Genomic DNA, 16,522 nt, shown 5'->3' with positions numbered 1-16,522 from the left:
GCTCAAAGGTCTCTCTCAGTTTGCAAGCTTGGAAACAGCTCGGCTGCCTTGTTTTACTTGTAACAGATTTCCCTTATCTTGATGAAACAGGCTGGTATTTTTTCGCTTTATTTACCTAATTTCCCAAATGTAATCTGCAATTTGTTTGCTCATCTGCTGGCTCTCAGCCACTTTCAATAGCACAGTTGTTAGTCTCATGCTGACTCTGTGTTGTATTGAAAATATTAATAGTGTGATTCTTAAAAAATAACTGCAGAGCGACTCCGCCGATGTTGCGAGCGCAGGTTGCTTTGACGGGGCAGAATGTAAACATAAAGTCAGGATATTTATGCTGAGGAGCTCCAATTATACGATTCATACATGATGGTATAAACAGGTCGTCTGCATGAGGAGCTCGCAGACACCCTGCTCTGGATTATGGAAATGCATATGAGAACACACACATACAGGGACATGCATATGCACTGTATGTGCCGCCACACACATTTTATAGCACATTAAGAGATGATGTCATCCGAACACACACATATACAGTGCACACTTAACTTGCACGGCAGTACACACTCAGTTTTTGCAGCCAACACTCCCACACACGGTGCAGAACAGAGTCAAACATGCACAAATACACCCACATGCACACATGTACTTAAGAGACACACATACACACACATACACACGCACACACACACACACACACACACACACACACACACACACACACACACACACACACAGACATGGTTTTCCAGAATCCTTCAGTTGTCTTCAGACGCCACACACTGCTTTAAGCCGACATCCAGGAACATCGTTCTGGAGGTGCCACAAGCAAAGACAGCGCGTTAAAGAGCAGTGCGGGCGAGTCCATCGTGCCGCCGCGTGTCACACATGTTGAAATGAAGTCCCGTCATTGTAGCCAGCGGTCACTGTTGTGATTTTTCATTTATTTAATCTGCTGGTTTCTGTTTCCAGACGATTTTGTTGTAGTTTGATTTATCATTATGTGTTAACAGCTTAAACCATTTAGATATTTAAGTGTTGATCTTGGGCCCCTGCAGCCATGAAGACTCCTCAGCTAGCACCTGCAAAATATTTTTTTTCCTTGTGGTTTCAGATCTGGTCCACATTCACCCTTCAATCTGCATTGAATTCATAGACGTTAAAAAATAAATGCCGTCACATCAAAGGGACTCATTTTACGAGCCAGTCGGAGATCAAACCAGAATCCCCTGTTTGCTCAGAAAATTGATGTCGTGTTTTGCTGGTCAGTTGATTGCAAACTGCTCCTGCTGCTTTGCTGGAAATATGAAATGCATTACTTTTAATTTGCCCCAAATTTTTTCCTTTGAGAACCTCTTCTTTAAAAAAAATGCTGTAATAGCACAGCATTGAGAGACAAACTGCTCCGAGTTCTTCCCTACATTTTGAAAATCTCCGTGCAATGCGCCTCTTCAGAGCTGAAGAGCGCCTGTTTAAGGCTGGAACTGCTCTAAATTAAACTCCACGTTAAATTGAATTTGGTGGGTTCATAAATTCTGTGTTTTTGACCAGATTTGGACTCAATAATTGGATCAGAACCACGTTATTATCAAAACGCTGAACAATGTGAAAGCTGTTAAAACGAGATAAATGAATTATAGAAAGGCCGCTACTCAGATAGCAGATATATGTTTCAGGTGTGTTTCCAGGTTGAGCTATATAATACTCTGCTGTAGCTGTATGTGCATGTCATTAGCTGTGCTGTCATCTAATTGTCGAGCAAACTTGAGGCGAACTTTTTGAAATGAAAATATGAATTCAGCGTGTTTCCATCAACCTTTTGCAAGATGCGATACCTCAAAATGTGCATTAAGATACACTGAAAGAAGCACGGCTGTGCTTCATCTCATTGGCTGTGTAGCCATGCTAACAGCCTAGCTGTAGGGATGTCAGGGTATGATGTTTGGTTGGTCCACCTGTTTCATTGGAGGGATGAAGATTTGTCTAGATGTTCCCAGAGGACGATGTCTTATGACTTCATGATTGTGGTGTGTTACACTGGCTCCACATCTGCATATCAACGTTGTCATTGTGAGAGTGTTAGCATTAGCATTTAGCTGAAAGCGCCACTGTGTCACAGTATGACCTCGCGGAGCCGCTAGCAGCGCTCTTGGTCTCGTTTGACTGGAGTGTACTTGTGCGTCTCACAGGGGCCACTTGTCCTGACGCTGCAGTTGAAGAGATTTCTGTCAAAAGCATTCATCACGCCGTTACAGTGCATGTCATTCTGCTGCAAGGAAACTCTCCGTCTCGCCATCATATTTGTGTACGAAGAGAGCACAAATAGTCAAACAGCATGTCACTATACCAAACCCACTTCTGTCCATTAATTCACTGCTGGAGCCGATCCACTGGGCCCATTAGCACTAATGAACGTCACAGCAGCCACACTCAGAGGCATCCATCTGCCCGCACAATCAGACAGCTGAGATGTTTCATTGAAGAAGCATGAACGTCTCGACAAAGAGCCGTAGTTCCAACTAATGCTGATCTCAAGTTGTAAACAAATGTGAAAAGTGTGTGTGTGCGCAGCGTTTACACTTAACAGCCCAGTTAAATAGAAGGAAAACACACGTCTCTTTGTCTTTCTCTCATTACAGACCTATTTTGGTTGATTTGGGTTTAAAGTCCATAATATGTTAATGAGCAGCGTTGTGAATTTAAAATGTTCCACAATAACAGCGGCAGCCTTGGAAAATGAGTTTTCATCACACCTAGAGAGTTACGCGAGCCTTAGGGAGCACGGCCCAACCGGAGCTGGTTAAACTCTATTATCCTGTTACAGTCACAACAAGATAATAGTCATTAAAACATTTTGCAGCAGTGATCGCGTCTCCCCGTTTTAGCCCGGTCACTAATCTGCATGTCTTGCAGGCATCATGACGCTCATCGATGGCTGATGTTCTGATGGGGTGATGTTACTGTAGGCTTCAGTCTTTGTAGCTTCAGGAATGCAGGGAATGTCTGTAGGTGTTAAAACTGTGTGTTCTCGACTCGTTCACCTCTTTCTCTGTGTGTTTGTAGCCATTATCTCAAGTGCTTGTACAAACATGAATCCAAAACGCCTGCGACGCTGTGTGAGACGTAGATAAAACAGAACATGATCATCTGCTGCTTTTTTGACGTATTCTCAGTTTAAAACAGCACAAAGACAAAATATTTAATGTCTGAGCTCATCGGCTTCATTGATTTCTCTAAATATTTGCTTATTCTGAATCTGATGAAGCAACATGTTTCAAGCAAGTTGGAGGAGCAACAAAAGACTGGGAAAGATGTGGAACGCTCCAGAAACACCTGTTTGGATCATTCCACAGGTAAACAGGTTGATTGGTAACAGGTGAGAGTATCATGATTGGATATGAAAGGGGCATCCTGGAAAGGCTCAGTCGATCACAAGCAAGGATGGAGGGAGGTTCACCTCTTTGTGAACACATGATTGGATAAAGGATATGACTACATGAGCTCAGGAACAGTTGTCTGTAAACACCTTTTGTGTTTATTTATGTTTTACACAGAGCCCCAGCTGTTCTGGGATCAGGGTTGCAGACCTTGAACCTCTGTTATTTAGCCTATACACATTCAAATGAATGAGTTGGACAAAATAATAGAAACACCTGTCAGTATCATACAGTGCAGCTCAACAGCAACAATCTGCCGCCTCCATTTGTGGTGCAGCACCTCTAAATAAATTATAACCTTAATGAAGGAAGAATTCATAACAGGACTGTTGTATTAAACTGCATTAGGTTTAGCGAGGCGTGCCTAATAAACTGGCAACTGAGTGCATGTTTGAAAATGAACCCTGACCGTCCCTGAGCAGAGCGTTTACAACCAGCTCTTAAATGATGCTGTAGAAGACTGTAGTTTAACGACAGGGCAAGTTTTGGAATATGCGTTTGCTGCAAAAGGGACGTATGAACATCTGGGGCCAACATCTGGTCATTTCAATGTGCTGAAAGGCTCTGGAAAAGGTCAGTTTATCAGCAAAAACCAATGCATTATAACACGATGAGTGTAAACTAAATATTAGAGACACCTCTCAGTATGACACAGTTCAACTGCATCACAAACTACAGCTTCCTAAGCGGCCATGAGCTTGAATCAGTAGCCTGGAACACGTCAGCTCAGGTGTGTGTAGATTCACGAACACTAACACAGGTGTGATTTTGAGTCACGGCCACACGGGTGATTGGTGCAGGATGTCCGTGCCTCCTTCAGAGCTTCTTGTGTGTGTTTGTGTGCACGGCGGCCATGATGGTTGTTTGATTTGGACCTGCTCAAACTCTGGGCTGTGCCTCCTCCTCCTCCTCCTCCTCCTCCTCCTCCTCCTCCTCCTCCTCGCTTCTTAAATCTGAACAATGAGTATTATGGGAGGCTTTTGTACAACAACCCATTGAAGATCTGTAAGCTTGACCGTGCATCTGTGAAGCATCATGGAGACAGTATGTTTTCTCTGGGTTTAATTTTAGCCTTTTTTGGCTATTAAAGATTCATTCATTCTTCAGCTTTTTCCACTCTCAGCTGTTTCTGTTTGTCCCTGAAGCAGGCAGCCTCAGTGCAGTCCCGCTCTCCCACCGGTTTGCCTCGTCCCTTTGTCTCGGCTCTTTTCAGGAAGAAGAATTGCATTTTCAGGCTCTTCTAAAGCCTCATTACTGTTTATTGAATGCGGTAGTAGATATCGATTGTTGTGTCATAAACCAATAAATTACAGTTTCACTTCTGAGGTAACAGCTCGTGAATGGGCTCGCTCTCTGTTGTGGAGCATTACTCTGCTGTGGACTAACTTTATCTCGCCGTGAGTGTGTTAAAGTGTATCTCATTCTGCCTGCTCGTCCTAACACGGCTGGCAGCGACCAGAGGACTCTGAGGTCAGTGTGAGCAGCCTGGAAACCATCTCCCCCAGCAGATGGCCATTATTAGTGACAATGAAGACTAGCCCACAGGGCCAAATAGAATAACAGGGAGCCCATTTCCTTCTTGGCTGGGCATGAACCACCTATACTGCTAACAACCACTCTCGCTCCCCTCCACTCTCTTCATCTTCTGCTGGGAATGCATTGTTTTTCCATGGCTGTATCCAAGTTGCTGGGGTTTTTTTTCCAACCAGAACTCTAAATTGGTTCCTGAAGAGATGTTAGAGGAGAGGCGGCGCTCACATGCACAAGCACATGCGCAACAAACGTGCATTCCCTTAATTCAACACAGAGCCCCTGGAGAGAGAGTTAAACGGGCTCTTATTCAGTGCGGAAGGCTAATAACAGCACGTTGATGTGTTGGCCGAAGTTCAGTTCGCATCAGCAGTGGACAACTGCTGCGCTCGCTGCACTGTACAATGGCGCTTTGTGTCGTCCAGAACTTCTGTCACTGCAGCACTGTTACATGCTGCTCACCATGTTTCACTTTAAGCTGAAGTGAAGGAGCAGGTTCTCATTAGCACTAGCGCAATTTAGCAGATCATGACTCAGAGTTACCAAAGAAACTGGGTGAAAGGGATGGACTGTTTCGTCACATTTAAGAGCACGTGTGCTTCAAGGCAACTTTATTTGTATGCAGTTAAAAGTGCTTAACATGAGGCTAAATAAAGCATTGCAATGAAATTTAAATACACGATGAAATCAGTGTTACGTTTAAAGCCTTAGCAGCATGTGAGATGAGTTACACAGCTCCAAAGAGACCAGAACATCTGTCCAGACTGCAGTCAAAAGGAGCAAAATTATGTAACATGTCAAAGAGAGACAAGCTGCATTTCCAGAGAGCAAGAGGGGCCCCGATGGAAACCCACCAACAGGGATATAAGAGACATATACAGCAGCGGTGGTAATGATACAGCGCGTGTAGAGCCAGCAAACTGACGTCCTCTTCTTCTTTGTCTCATGTCTTCACAGGAACAGCAAAAAGGAGTCTGACCTGGAGGCGGCTCTGGCCAGGCTGAGGGACCTGGAGGCCCTGCTCAACTCCAAAGATGCTTCCCTCAGCACTGCCTTGGGGGAGAAGCGAGCCCTGGAGGCCGAGGTGAAGGACCTCAAGGCCCAGCTGGCGAAGGTAAAGACGTTTCTGCACCTACGCCAGTGCCAGGATCGTCAGGCTCACAGCGGACGTCTTTCCCTGGCTCTTCATTGTAAACAGAAACCTTTGCGGTCCTGCCGCTGTATACATGTGGTTAATCTCCGCAGACTTGCATTGATTGTAATCGAGGAAAGATTTGAAGGTCCTAAAAGCAGTGGTTTGTTGAAGTGCTTTGCCACAGTGATTGACATTTGTTTGTCTGAGTGCGGGCGCCTCCTAAGTGTGGAAATGCCTCAATGGAAGTAGTAATTTTATCTAAACCCTCCAGGCAGTTGATTATGAATGAGGACAAGGTGGTGAGGAAGGAAGGCAAGGTTGCATCCTCTGCAGTTTGTTTTATCAATGAATTTTACCACAGGTCCTAAAGTAGATTCAGTTGTGGCCGTGCTCCACCTACTGGCCACACCGAGGAACTACATGTGTTTTCTTAAAAGAAGGGTTCATGGCTCGAACAATGCTGCTCAGATTACTGCATTTTTTTTCCTCTTGCAAGCTTCCATTAAAGACCGTCTTCTTCCTCATCTCTTTCCAACAGATTGACGGTAACTTGGCGGATGCCAAGAAGCAGCTGCAGGATGAGATGCTGAGGAGAGTGGACGCTGAGAACCGCCTGCAGACCCTGAGGGAGGAGCTGGAGTTCCAGAAGAACATCTACAACGAGGTTCTCACTCTTCACCTCAACCTTTCTATTTTCATTGAGCTCTCCAAGTCACCGGTACCACAGGATATTGATTCACGTCCAACCACCCGCTTGTTTGATTTGCATTCCTGATGCAGATGCCTCACTATTTTACCCCTCACTTCTTCTTTATTTTCACATAAATGATGAAACGCAGTGCACAGTGACTTAATGAAGTCACAGTTACCACAGTGTTCTGGTCCCAGTTGAGCTCCCACCAAAGCTTGCAACAGACATGTTTTCCAAATGTAAACATAAGGATTAGGAGTTGCTTAAAGGTCAGCAGAGAGGTAGATTTCTCTGCTGGAGCTCTGTATGTCTAAACAGCTAATTACTGCACAGCGACTGAGTAATCAATGCAATTAAGTTCACTGACCACAGCAGGTTTCTACAGGTGGAGCCTTTGAAGCTGTTTATGGTGCCTGAAAGCAACTAAACCAAATATCAATGGAAATGACTGGTCTTGTAGTTGAAGTAATATAGATAAATCAGCTCCTAATCAACATGAAACTAAAAGTAAGCGTGCTTGAGGCTGACCAGCGTCCTGTCTGTCTGCAGGAGATGCGCGAGTCCAAACGTCGGCACGAGTCTCGCATGGTGGAGATCGACAGCGGGCGGCAGCGGGAGTACGAGAGCAAGCTGGCTGATGCCCTGGCCGAGCTGAGAGCCCAACACGAGGAGCAGCTCCACCTCTACAAGACTGAGGTGGAGAAGACCTACAGCTCTAAGGTGGGTCTGGATGCTGCACGAGACGCGGCTCTGTCGACACCCAGAGTCGAGACTCCGTTTGATTCGTGGTAGTTCAGCTTTGTGTGTTTTGCATACAGATGATGCATAATATTGATTTGCACTCAATCACTGTATAAATTCCTCCTTTAACTTCTAATTTAATGTCTCTTTCTATTAGAAGGGAGATGAATTTAACACAAATAACAGCTGTCTTGTAGGAACCTTAAAGAGGAAAAACACAAAAGTTGAATTTACTTGAAACTGTAGTTTCTGTTTTGAATTAACTTAATAGGAAAGTTATTTGTACTGCAGTGTTTGGTCTGCAAAACAGTTAAAATACCTTCTTCATTCAGTGGTAACGTCCCCTGAAATGGAGTAAACACAACCCTGAGTTGATCGTCTGTATTTCAGACAGCACAGCGTTACTCAGGCGGTTCAGTGCGGTAAACCAATGCTGATAGCAGGCTGTGTCATGTCTCTGTGTGTCAGCTGGAGAACGCTCGCCATTCAGCCGACAGGAACAGCCACTTGGTGGGGGCTGCCCACGAAGAGCTGCAGCAGACCCGCGTTCGAATGGAGGGCATGTCGGGCCAGCTCAGCCTGCTGCAGAAACAGGTACACACACTCACACTCTGTCAGCCAGTGCTTTGTTATCTGTCTGCTGGGTTTACTGTCAGGAGCGCCGGCAGACTTCTTCATCTCTGAGCGCCATTGATTGATTCAGCGCTAAGCTTCGCCTCACTCATCGAGCAGACGGAGGGCGTCTTCACACCTATAGTTCATTTGCTCTGGACTGAATCAGTTGGCGAAGTTGGAGCTTTTTCCCCTGGCTTTGCTTTCTTTTCGACAAAAAGCCAGAGAGCCAAAATGCAGCACAGAAACCACGTGAGAACTTTCCCTCATTGGTCAGTTGTGTAAACACGGGAGGAAGGTCCTGAAGGAGGTTCGCTAAATACAGCACACCACATGATTACAGTCCAAGTCCAAACATTCATTCTTCAGCTACTTGCTAGAAACTGTTAAATTCGCTCATCCGGATCCCACTTGACCGAGGCCACCTCCTGCGGGGGTCTCGGCCTGGTTGTTTGGTCTGCACTGGGGTTTGATTGACAGCTTTCACACCAGCCTTCACACCAGGGTTGATTTTATTTTTTTTTTTTTTTAACCAAACCGAACAGGTTAGTTGTGAAAACACTTTGTTTGAAATGTTGCTGGAATACAGACTGCTCAGTCTTAACTGACTAACCTTTGTATGCGTCTAAATCAGCTGTCGGCAAGCGAGGCCAAGGTGCGGGAGCTGGAGGACAGCCTGACGAGGGAGCGGGACATGATGCGGCGGCGGCTGGAGGAGAAAGAGCAGGAGATGGCAGAGATCCGAGCTCGGATGCTGCAGCAGCTGGACGAGTACCAGGAGCTGCTGGACATCAAACTGGCTCTGGACATGGAGATTAATGCTTATAGGAAGCTGCTGGAGGGAGAGGAGGAGAGGTGAGGTTGTTGTAAACCAGTAGCTAGAATATTGAAGAACATGGCCACTGTCAGACAAATGAAGGTCTACAGGTTGTTACAGGAAGCGAGGAATCACCAACTAGACAGACCACAAACAGTAAAGTCACTACTCCCTGCACTGAAAAACCACTTAGAATCACTGTAACCAAACATGCAGACGTTTAAGGCTGAAGTGCAGCGTCCCTGTCTGGGGTCTGTTTTTCCTGTTTTTAGCTGCTTGAGTCTAACAAAGGAAAATGTTATTGTTAAAGCAGGTTTTAGACAATAGTGTGCACCCAGCTTTGTTGCTTCAGTTTGGTTCACAAAGTCAGGTCCATAAAGACTGACGGGCCTGCACAGAGCCCTGAGCTCAACCCCATCCAACACCTTTGGGATGCACTAGAACATCGACTGTGAGCCAGGACTTAGTGCCCAACATCAGTGTTGGACCTCACCGATGCTCTTGTGGCTGAATGGGATCAAATCCCTGCTGCCAGGTTCTCAAATGTGGTGGAAAGCTTGAAAGCAGAGGAGTGGAGGCTGTTGCAGCAGCAGATTTAAGCCCACAGTTACCTCCGCCAAGGACGGCATGTTTTTGGTTCAGTTTGTTTGTTTGTCTCTCAGCAAGTTTAAGGAAAAACTACTGGCCTGATTTTCAGGAAATTAGTGGAAGGATGTAAGTGCCAAGAAAGAGCCCATTTGGAAAATTTTAGAACGGATCCGAATAATAAGGCAGAAACGCAAATTACATAAGAGTCGACGCCTGGCCTCGGCGGAGGTCTGTGCTCTTTGAGTGCTCTTGTAGTTTTGGACGAGATGATCAACAATCACACATGGGTGTCAAGTTTAGGTGTCCAGATATTTCTGGCCATGACGTCTCAGACCTGGTTCAAGCTTGTTTTCGGGCACAAATAAATGTCTGCATGAAGTGTGCTTTCTGCCTCTCCGCGGGGGTCAGTGTGTTCACTCAATCATCTGCTCACATTCGAGAGGGTCCACACGCAGAAGTCTGGTTCAGTTTACACCAAATTAAGTATAAATGGAACCGCGTGCGTCAAAGTAGATGAGGGCCTAAAGTTACAGAGAGGTACAGATGTTTGGATGCAGATTTTTGAGACTGCTGCAGAAACAGCAGAGGCGGGTTTTCATAGATCAGTCCCGGTTTGGGGCTCTCGGAGCATCAGCCAATCACTGGAGCAGGTTGCTTGCAGTGGCTTTGGGTAAGAGTGCCAGAGCGGTGAGGATGAGATATAAAAAGGCACTTCAGCAGCAGTGTGAGAGTCTGTCTGTACGTTACAGTCTCACATGCTCTGCTCTGTCTCCATCATCTACATCTCTTCCTCCCTCTCTCCTCAGGCTGCGTCTGTCACCCAGCCCTCCACCCACCAAGGTCACAGTGACACGGACCTCCACCTCAGGCCACGGCCACACCAGCCGCCTGCTCCACTCCGCCGCCACCGCCTCCAGCAGCCGCAACTCCTCCGGCACGGGCAGCACCAAGAAGCGTCGCCTCAATGACAACGACAGCGAGACCTCCAGCATGGCGGGGGGCACCGTGACCAAGACTCGCATTAGTCAGCACGCTTCAGCCAGCGGGCGCATCACGGTGGACGAGGTCGACCTGGAGGGCAGGTTCGTCCGTCTCAGCAACAAGGCCGACGAGGTACGCGAAGCTTTTCACCGCACCTTGTTTGTGTTTTTTTTCTAAGATGCAAATATGGCTTTCCTATTGTTCTGCAAATTTGATACAGACTGTCCTGGTTACATAATAATGAATAACTACATTTTAAAATAATTGAATCAACCAATGTATAAATCACTAACAAAGACCATGCCGATAAGATACAGATTTATAACGCTTTGAGGCGTATCATAGATGGAGGGATGATAATACATTGGGGGTCGATGGACGACCGGAAGGCAGGGTGAGGGATGGAAGGATGAGGGGATGAAGGGATGAGGGTGGAGGGAGGCAGAGAAGGGGAAGAAAGGTGAGACATGCGAGGATGAAGGGAGAGACCCGGGCTGTGAATGGATGGATGGACCAGTGTGAGCACTCGGCGTGGAGCCGGGATGGAACCAGAGGAGTTGAGGCTCAGGATGGGGGAGCGCAAAGAGACGAGAGAGAGGGAGAAGAAAAAGGGGTTTGTGGGGGGAGGGTGCGAAGACAGAGTCGAACAGGAAATCAATACGTCAGGGTGAGGTTAAATACTTCTGTTGGGGGGGGGGGGTCTTTGTTCCTGAACCTAGTTATAAAACTTCATTCAAAATAGCATTTTAATGCTGAGTCTGTATCCTAAGACGGATCAGCACATTTATCTGCAGCTTAAACCTTTTCAGTCTATCAATCTTTGCAAAGTAAATTTCAGTTTTGTTTTTAAGTCGTCTGTCCTCCGTCTCCGTTTCCTCCTCCATAGGACCAATCTCTGAGCAACTGGCAGGTGAAGAGACAAGTCGGTACCGGCAGCCCCATCACCTACAAGTTTCCCCACAAGTTCACCCTGAAGGCTGGAGGAACTGTCACTGTAAGTTTTCCACTATGGATCAATAATTTGATGAGTGTCGATGTGTTTGCGTCACGTGGACGAGCGTGCGGGTGACATAATGCACAGTCCTGCCAACGTCTTCTCACTTTTTTTGACGGCAGTAAAGCTGGAAGGAGGAGTAAGCTAGCAAGCATGAATATAAATCATATAAAAAAATGTTTTATGTGGAGGGAAATGCTTTCAACAGACCTCAAGGACGCTGAAGAAGAGACATCCACAGGGGCACCTCTTAGATCTTTTTTTCTGTATGTCAGCAGCAGCCTAAGATTTGTTAGTTAACCTCATGATCTCTTGCAATCTGGGCAGATCTGGGCGGCCTCTGGCAATGGAACCCACAACCCCCCCACTGACCTGGTGTGGAAGAGCCAGAACTCCTGGGGCACCGGCGACCTCCTCCAGACCTCCCTCATCAGCGCCAACGGAGAGGTCTGTCTTCACCTGCGTTTCTCTGAGCTCGTCTCACGTCTGTCTTCCTTTTCGAAGCAATGCCTGAATCGTTTCGTCTCTTTATTCCCCAACAGGAAATGGCCATGAGGAAAGTGACGCGCACCCTGTTCCAGGATGATGAAGACGATGACATGGTAAACCCCTCTTCAGTTTAGGCCGCTCACAAAACACCATGCATTATGCACGAGGAACAGCTGCAGCGTCTCCCAGTCGAGCAGCAGCGTTAAGTAACTCACCCTGTCGTGTGTCGCCCCCTGCAGGGAGCTCACAGCACCAGCGGCGCAGACAACGAGTACAACCTGAGGAGCCGCACCGTGATCTGCGACTCCTGCGGGCAGTCGGCGGAACGCGGCTCAGGCGTCTGCAGCAGCGGGGGTCTACCTGAAGGCCTCGGGGGACATTCCTTCTTTATGGGCACCAACGAGCCCAGACAGGTGACTGTGGTTTCTGTTTTACAACATGAACAGCAGCAATTACTCAGCATAAAGCACAACAGCAAAAAGTCAGGACAAATATGACTTTATAGGATTTTATTTCTGGTTAAAATAGGTTGCAAAGTTACAGGGAGTTTGAATTAGTGTCACAAAAAAGTCCTTCTGTGCTAAGCGTTAGCTGTACAATATTACACATGCAGGACGGTGCGGACATTTTAATTAGAAAATGAAAGAAATCGTAGAATAATTAGTTTAATGTATAATGAAAATAAATAAAATCATCCATGAAAACGACAAAGCCACATTATGCATAACAAGGTAATAGAGGAAATCCCACAGCCGTTTTGTTTGACTTGTGTTTGATTGAGATTCGCCCCAAACGACCAGAGCCGAAAACAGAGCAGCTTCACCAGAGTTCAACAAGACGCCAACGAAAGCTGAGAAAGCTGCGTTTGACACGGACTGTCATCAGTAAACCTGAGCATGAGACCAGCTTCTGCTTCACACACATCACATGAACCCTGAAAATCACCAAACACGCTCCATATTTAACTGCAATATGCAGCAAATAGAGAGTTTATGTTAAACTGTATGATAATTCGTATACAAATTTAATTACTGAGTATTTTATTATTAGTACCAAATTACATCTTTATGTTCTGGAAACTTCTCAGGAGGTTTTTCTAAACTTTTTTATGACTTACTGGCTCATGTCACCGCTCAAATAAAGGAACCTGTATCCATGGAAAAACTGGTTTTATGAGCAACAACATTTAGTCTCCAAGAAGACATTAAATAAAGCGTTTCACTGAATGACACAATCAGGCTTTTACACACAGTAAAACTAAACAGAGCAGCTAACCGGCGACGGAGATGCTGCTTCCAAACGTCATCTCACCGTCCAGCCGGTTTTTGTGTGTTATTTCTCTCCAGTTTTCTTATTTTGTCCACGCTTAACGCTGCGCTGTCACTTCTTCCTGCAGGGCCGCATGAAGCCGGAGAGCTGCTCCATCATGTGAAAACCAGAGTGCACCTCACCTCCTGTAGCCCACAGAGGAGAACCCTTTTCTACCGTCGGGATATTTGTCTCTATTTTTTTACATGATCTTGTTTTATTTTGTATTCAGATTTACGGAGCCACAGAAAGGCCATAGGAAAAAAAATATAGACAGAGAGGCCGCGTTTCACTACACTGAGCTCTCCAAATGATGCGACCAGATCCAATTTGTTCCCACGTATTGAGCTCCATACATTTTATACGTATATTTTTCTTTCTATGGCCTCTCCGGGCCTCCGTACAGATTAATCTGCAGGTTACATTTGTTTTGAGGTTTTTGGCAAAGGGCGCAGGATTCTCATATTTAGCTTTTGAGGGTTTTTTTTGTATATTCAAGTTATGTTATTGCATGTGTTCTGTGCTAATGCTTGTACTGTATCCTGCTCTTCTTGCGCACACACACACGCACACACACAGCTCCATTGACCAGTGCTTGTGCTTCGATCCAAGCCGGGGTTTCACATTTAATGGCCAGGCTGTCAACACTCAACACGCACAGCTAGTGAACCCTGTCAGGAATAGGTCTCTGCAGCCATACAGACGGCAGGAGGGGGAATCCTGTGGGGTTTGTTTATCAGGTCTATCGCCCATCCAATAGATCAAATCTTTATTTAAGATGATAGTCATGATGTTTACAATTGAAATTTATCCTCCTGTGATTGAACAGTATTGTGCTATCTTTATATATGCTAAAGAGTATATGAATTAGATTAAAAAAAAAAAAAAGCTATGTCGGAAACGTCTCCAAAGAAAGCCAAAGTAGTGAAAGCTCAGGGTGTTCAGCAGGTTTCTTCACCTCAGCCTTAGACAAACATGTCAGCATGTGTTTTCTGCAGTTTGTGGATTTAAATGGCAGCTGAGGCGCTCACGGAGAAAATAATTATTGTCGATGCTTATATTTTTTCCTTTAATTGACCCCAGAGGAAAGTGTTTGATTATGTTCTTGAACGTGTGTTGAAATAAGGAAGTATTGTTTGCTGGATGAGTGGAATGTACCTGGTGAACAGGTGTGTCTCAGTTTGACGTACTCTTCATTTTTAGAGAAATTCCAAAGATGTTTTGTGTGACGATATGGAAAAAGGAGAAATAGTTTTCTACGTGGATAGAGTTGCTGTGTTTGGCGTGTTTACTAACAAATTTGTTGCCGCACACAAAGTATATATTTGTAAGATTTCTCAGCTCATTCAACCAAATCAACGCTCTTCTAACAGACGAGTGTTGCTGCTATTTACAGAGCGCAACTGTTTTTACAGACTGAAAGTACAAATGTGCCTTTAGAGGAGAGAGGAATCACGAACAGTCGCTGGTCTTTGCACACACGCCTCATGTCGCAGTCTTGTGACTGTCAGCTGTCCTTTGTGTTGCTCCTAAGAACTGGTCATAAGGGCTTTCCCCCCTCCTTTCCTTCGAGCTTACTGGCTTTGCAAATCCCCAGACATGATTTTTGAAAATCTGAGTAGGATTGAGGGGTTTTGTGTACTTTGTGACTTCACGCACTGCTTTTATCGCCAAATATGCGCAGCAGGTAGATTTGTACTGTAGTCTGGCAGCTTAACTCATTTATACTCCAGTGAAAAGCATATCAAAGCATTTATGGAAAATACTTGATAGCTTCTTTTTTTTTCTATTGTGCTTGTGAGGTTTTTGTGCCACATTAGATTCTTTTGTGCTTTTGCTTCGAGCTGATTTTGGTTTTGATTGTATGATCCCCACAGTGCCTTAAAGTCCATGACAATCGTTAGTTAAAGAAGTGGCCAAAGATGTTTAGTTCATGACCTTTATAACAGATTTATATGCACCTTAAATTTAGGAGACATGATTACTGTATTAAGATATGCAGCTGTTAAGGAAATCATCCCTCTCAGAGCAGATGAATTTCAGTGTTTTTCAGAGGAACTTCTTCTCGTTGCAGTGTCTTCTTAAGGAACAGACAGCTGCTCTTTAACATTTGTATGCAGCGTTCGTTCAGGTTAATGAAGAAGCACTTCGAAAAGCAGATCCAAACCACAGATGTGCTCCATGTGACAGAACCTCTTGAAGGGCCTTTGTGAAATCCCGAACCCTCCCCGATGGAGGCCTCATGAATCGTTTGAAGGACTTGAGGATTTAAAATGTCACAGAAAGGGATTTCTTCTTATTAGCCTTTAATGCCAAAGTTGTAATTAGCTTGAAGTGGGATTTGTGTTTTTCCTGTCATAACGTTACTGTAACACTGTGGAAAAGCCATGCATTCAGTTTTTTTCTTTTCTAAAATAATGAGTAAAAATCCTTTTTTTTCCAATGACTCTTGTAATTATTTCCTTGGTATGGTACGCTGATGAAAAGTGCAGCCATTTTTATTTACATTATATACACATGTTCCCATGGTTACATTCAAAAATATATGGCCATACATAAAAAAGCTGAAGCTCTACCAAAAACATTTAAAGCACAATGTACATTCTTCCTGGTACACAGGGTTTCTATTATCTGGCAGTTATTGTTTAGACAACACAAGACTTTAGTTGACAAAATACAGTTTAAAGAAATAATGACAAATGACTTTTTCCAGCTTGATTTTTAAACCCTTTTACATAGTTTTAAATGCAGTTATGGCAAAATGGCTAATTGGCTGATTAAACAGCCAGTTCACCCATAGTACAAAAACATTTTATCGCCTTCAGCAGTTTCCACTCATACAGTTTTATTCTGTCCAGGTTTTTAAATATCCTGTTTCTGCCACATCCCAATAAAATGGAGGTGAATGGTAATTTTATTTGTGGTGCTCACATTGAAAATTCAGACATAAATTCAGACCACATATCTGTTTTTTCCACATGGTTTGATCCATTAAAACTGTTTGTGGTGAAAAAAGCTGTAAAAGCCTTTTGTGGCTCAGAGGGAGCTGTGCGACATCTGATAAACTGCCTCGTGTGATGTCACTTGAGTCAGTGACAGTTTGTTCTGAAGACGAGTTTAAAAAAAATGTGAAGTTAAAATGAAGCTAGGTTACCAGATCTCTTCAGCCTGCTCTTCATCACTGCTCAAGGCTATGCTAGCT

The 16,522-nt window shown here is 44.9% G+C and overlaps 1 protein-coding gene across 3 annotated transcripts in view; it reads left to right on the top strand.

Moving 5' to 3' along the window:
- Nucleotides 1–13,678, top strand: part of lmna (lamin A) — a 32,888-nt gene extending 19,210 nt beyond the window's left edge. For all 3 annotated transcript variants that reach the window (XM_070966642.1, XM_070966640.1, XM_070966641.1), the window contains exons 3-13: nucleotides 5,922–6,078; nucleotides 6,638–6,763; nucleotides 7,340–7,510; nucleotides 8,000–8,125; nucleotides 8,778–8,998; nucleotides 10,355–10,661; nucleotides 11,416–11,523; nucleotides 11,851–11,970; nucleotides 12,066–12,125; nucleotides 12,252–12,425; nucleotides 13,409–13,678. In XM_070966642.1, coding sequence (XP_070822743.1) covers nucleotides 5,922–6,078; nucleotides 6,638–6,763; nucleotides 7,340–7,510; nucleotides 8,000–8,125; nucleotides 8,778–8,998; nucleotides 10,355–10,661; nucleotides 11,416–11,523; nucleotides 11,851–11,970; nucleotides 12,066–12,125; nucleotides 12,252–12,425; nucleotides 13,409–13,444 — 1,606 coding nt within the window. In that variant the 3' untranslated portion in view covers nucleotides 13,445–13,678. The remainder of the gene's footprint in view (nucleotides 1–5,921; nucleotides 6,079–6,637; nucleotides 6,764–7,339; nucleotides 7,511–7,999; nucleotides 8,126–8,777; nucleotides 8,999–10,354; nucleotides 10,662–11,415; nucleotides 11,524–11,850; nucleotides 11,971–12,065; nucleotides 12,126–12,251; nucleotides 12,426–13,408) is intronic.
- Nucleotides 13,679–16,522: the final 2,844 nt, after the last annotated feature.

Source organism: Chaetodon trifascialis, chromosome 7 (genome assembly GCF_039877785.1).
Source record: "Chaetodon trifascialis isolate fChaTrf1 chromosome 7, fChaTrf1.hap1, whole genome shotgun sequence".
Classification (NCBI taxonomy): Eukaryota; Metazoa; Chordata; class Actinopteri; order Chaetodontiformes; family Chaetodontidae; genus Chaetodon; species Chaetodon trifascialis.
The sequence above is the reverse complement of the archived record's forward strand: the minus strand, read 5'-3'. Positions and strand labels throughout refer to the sequence as shown.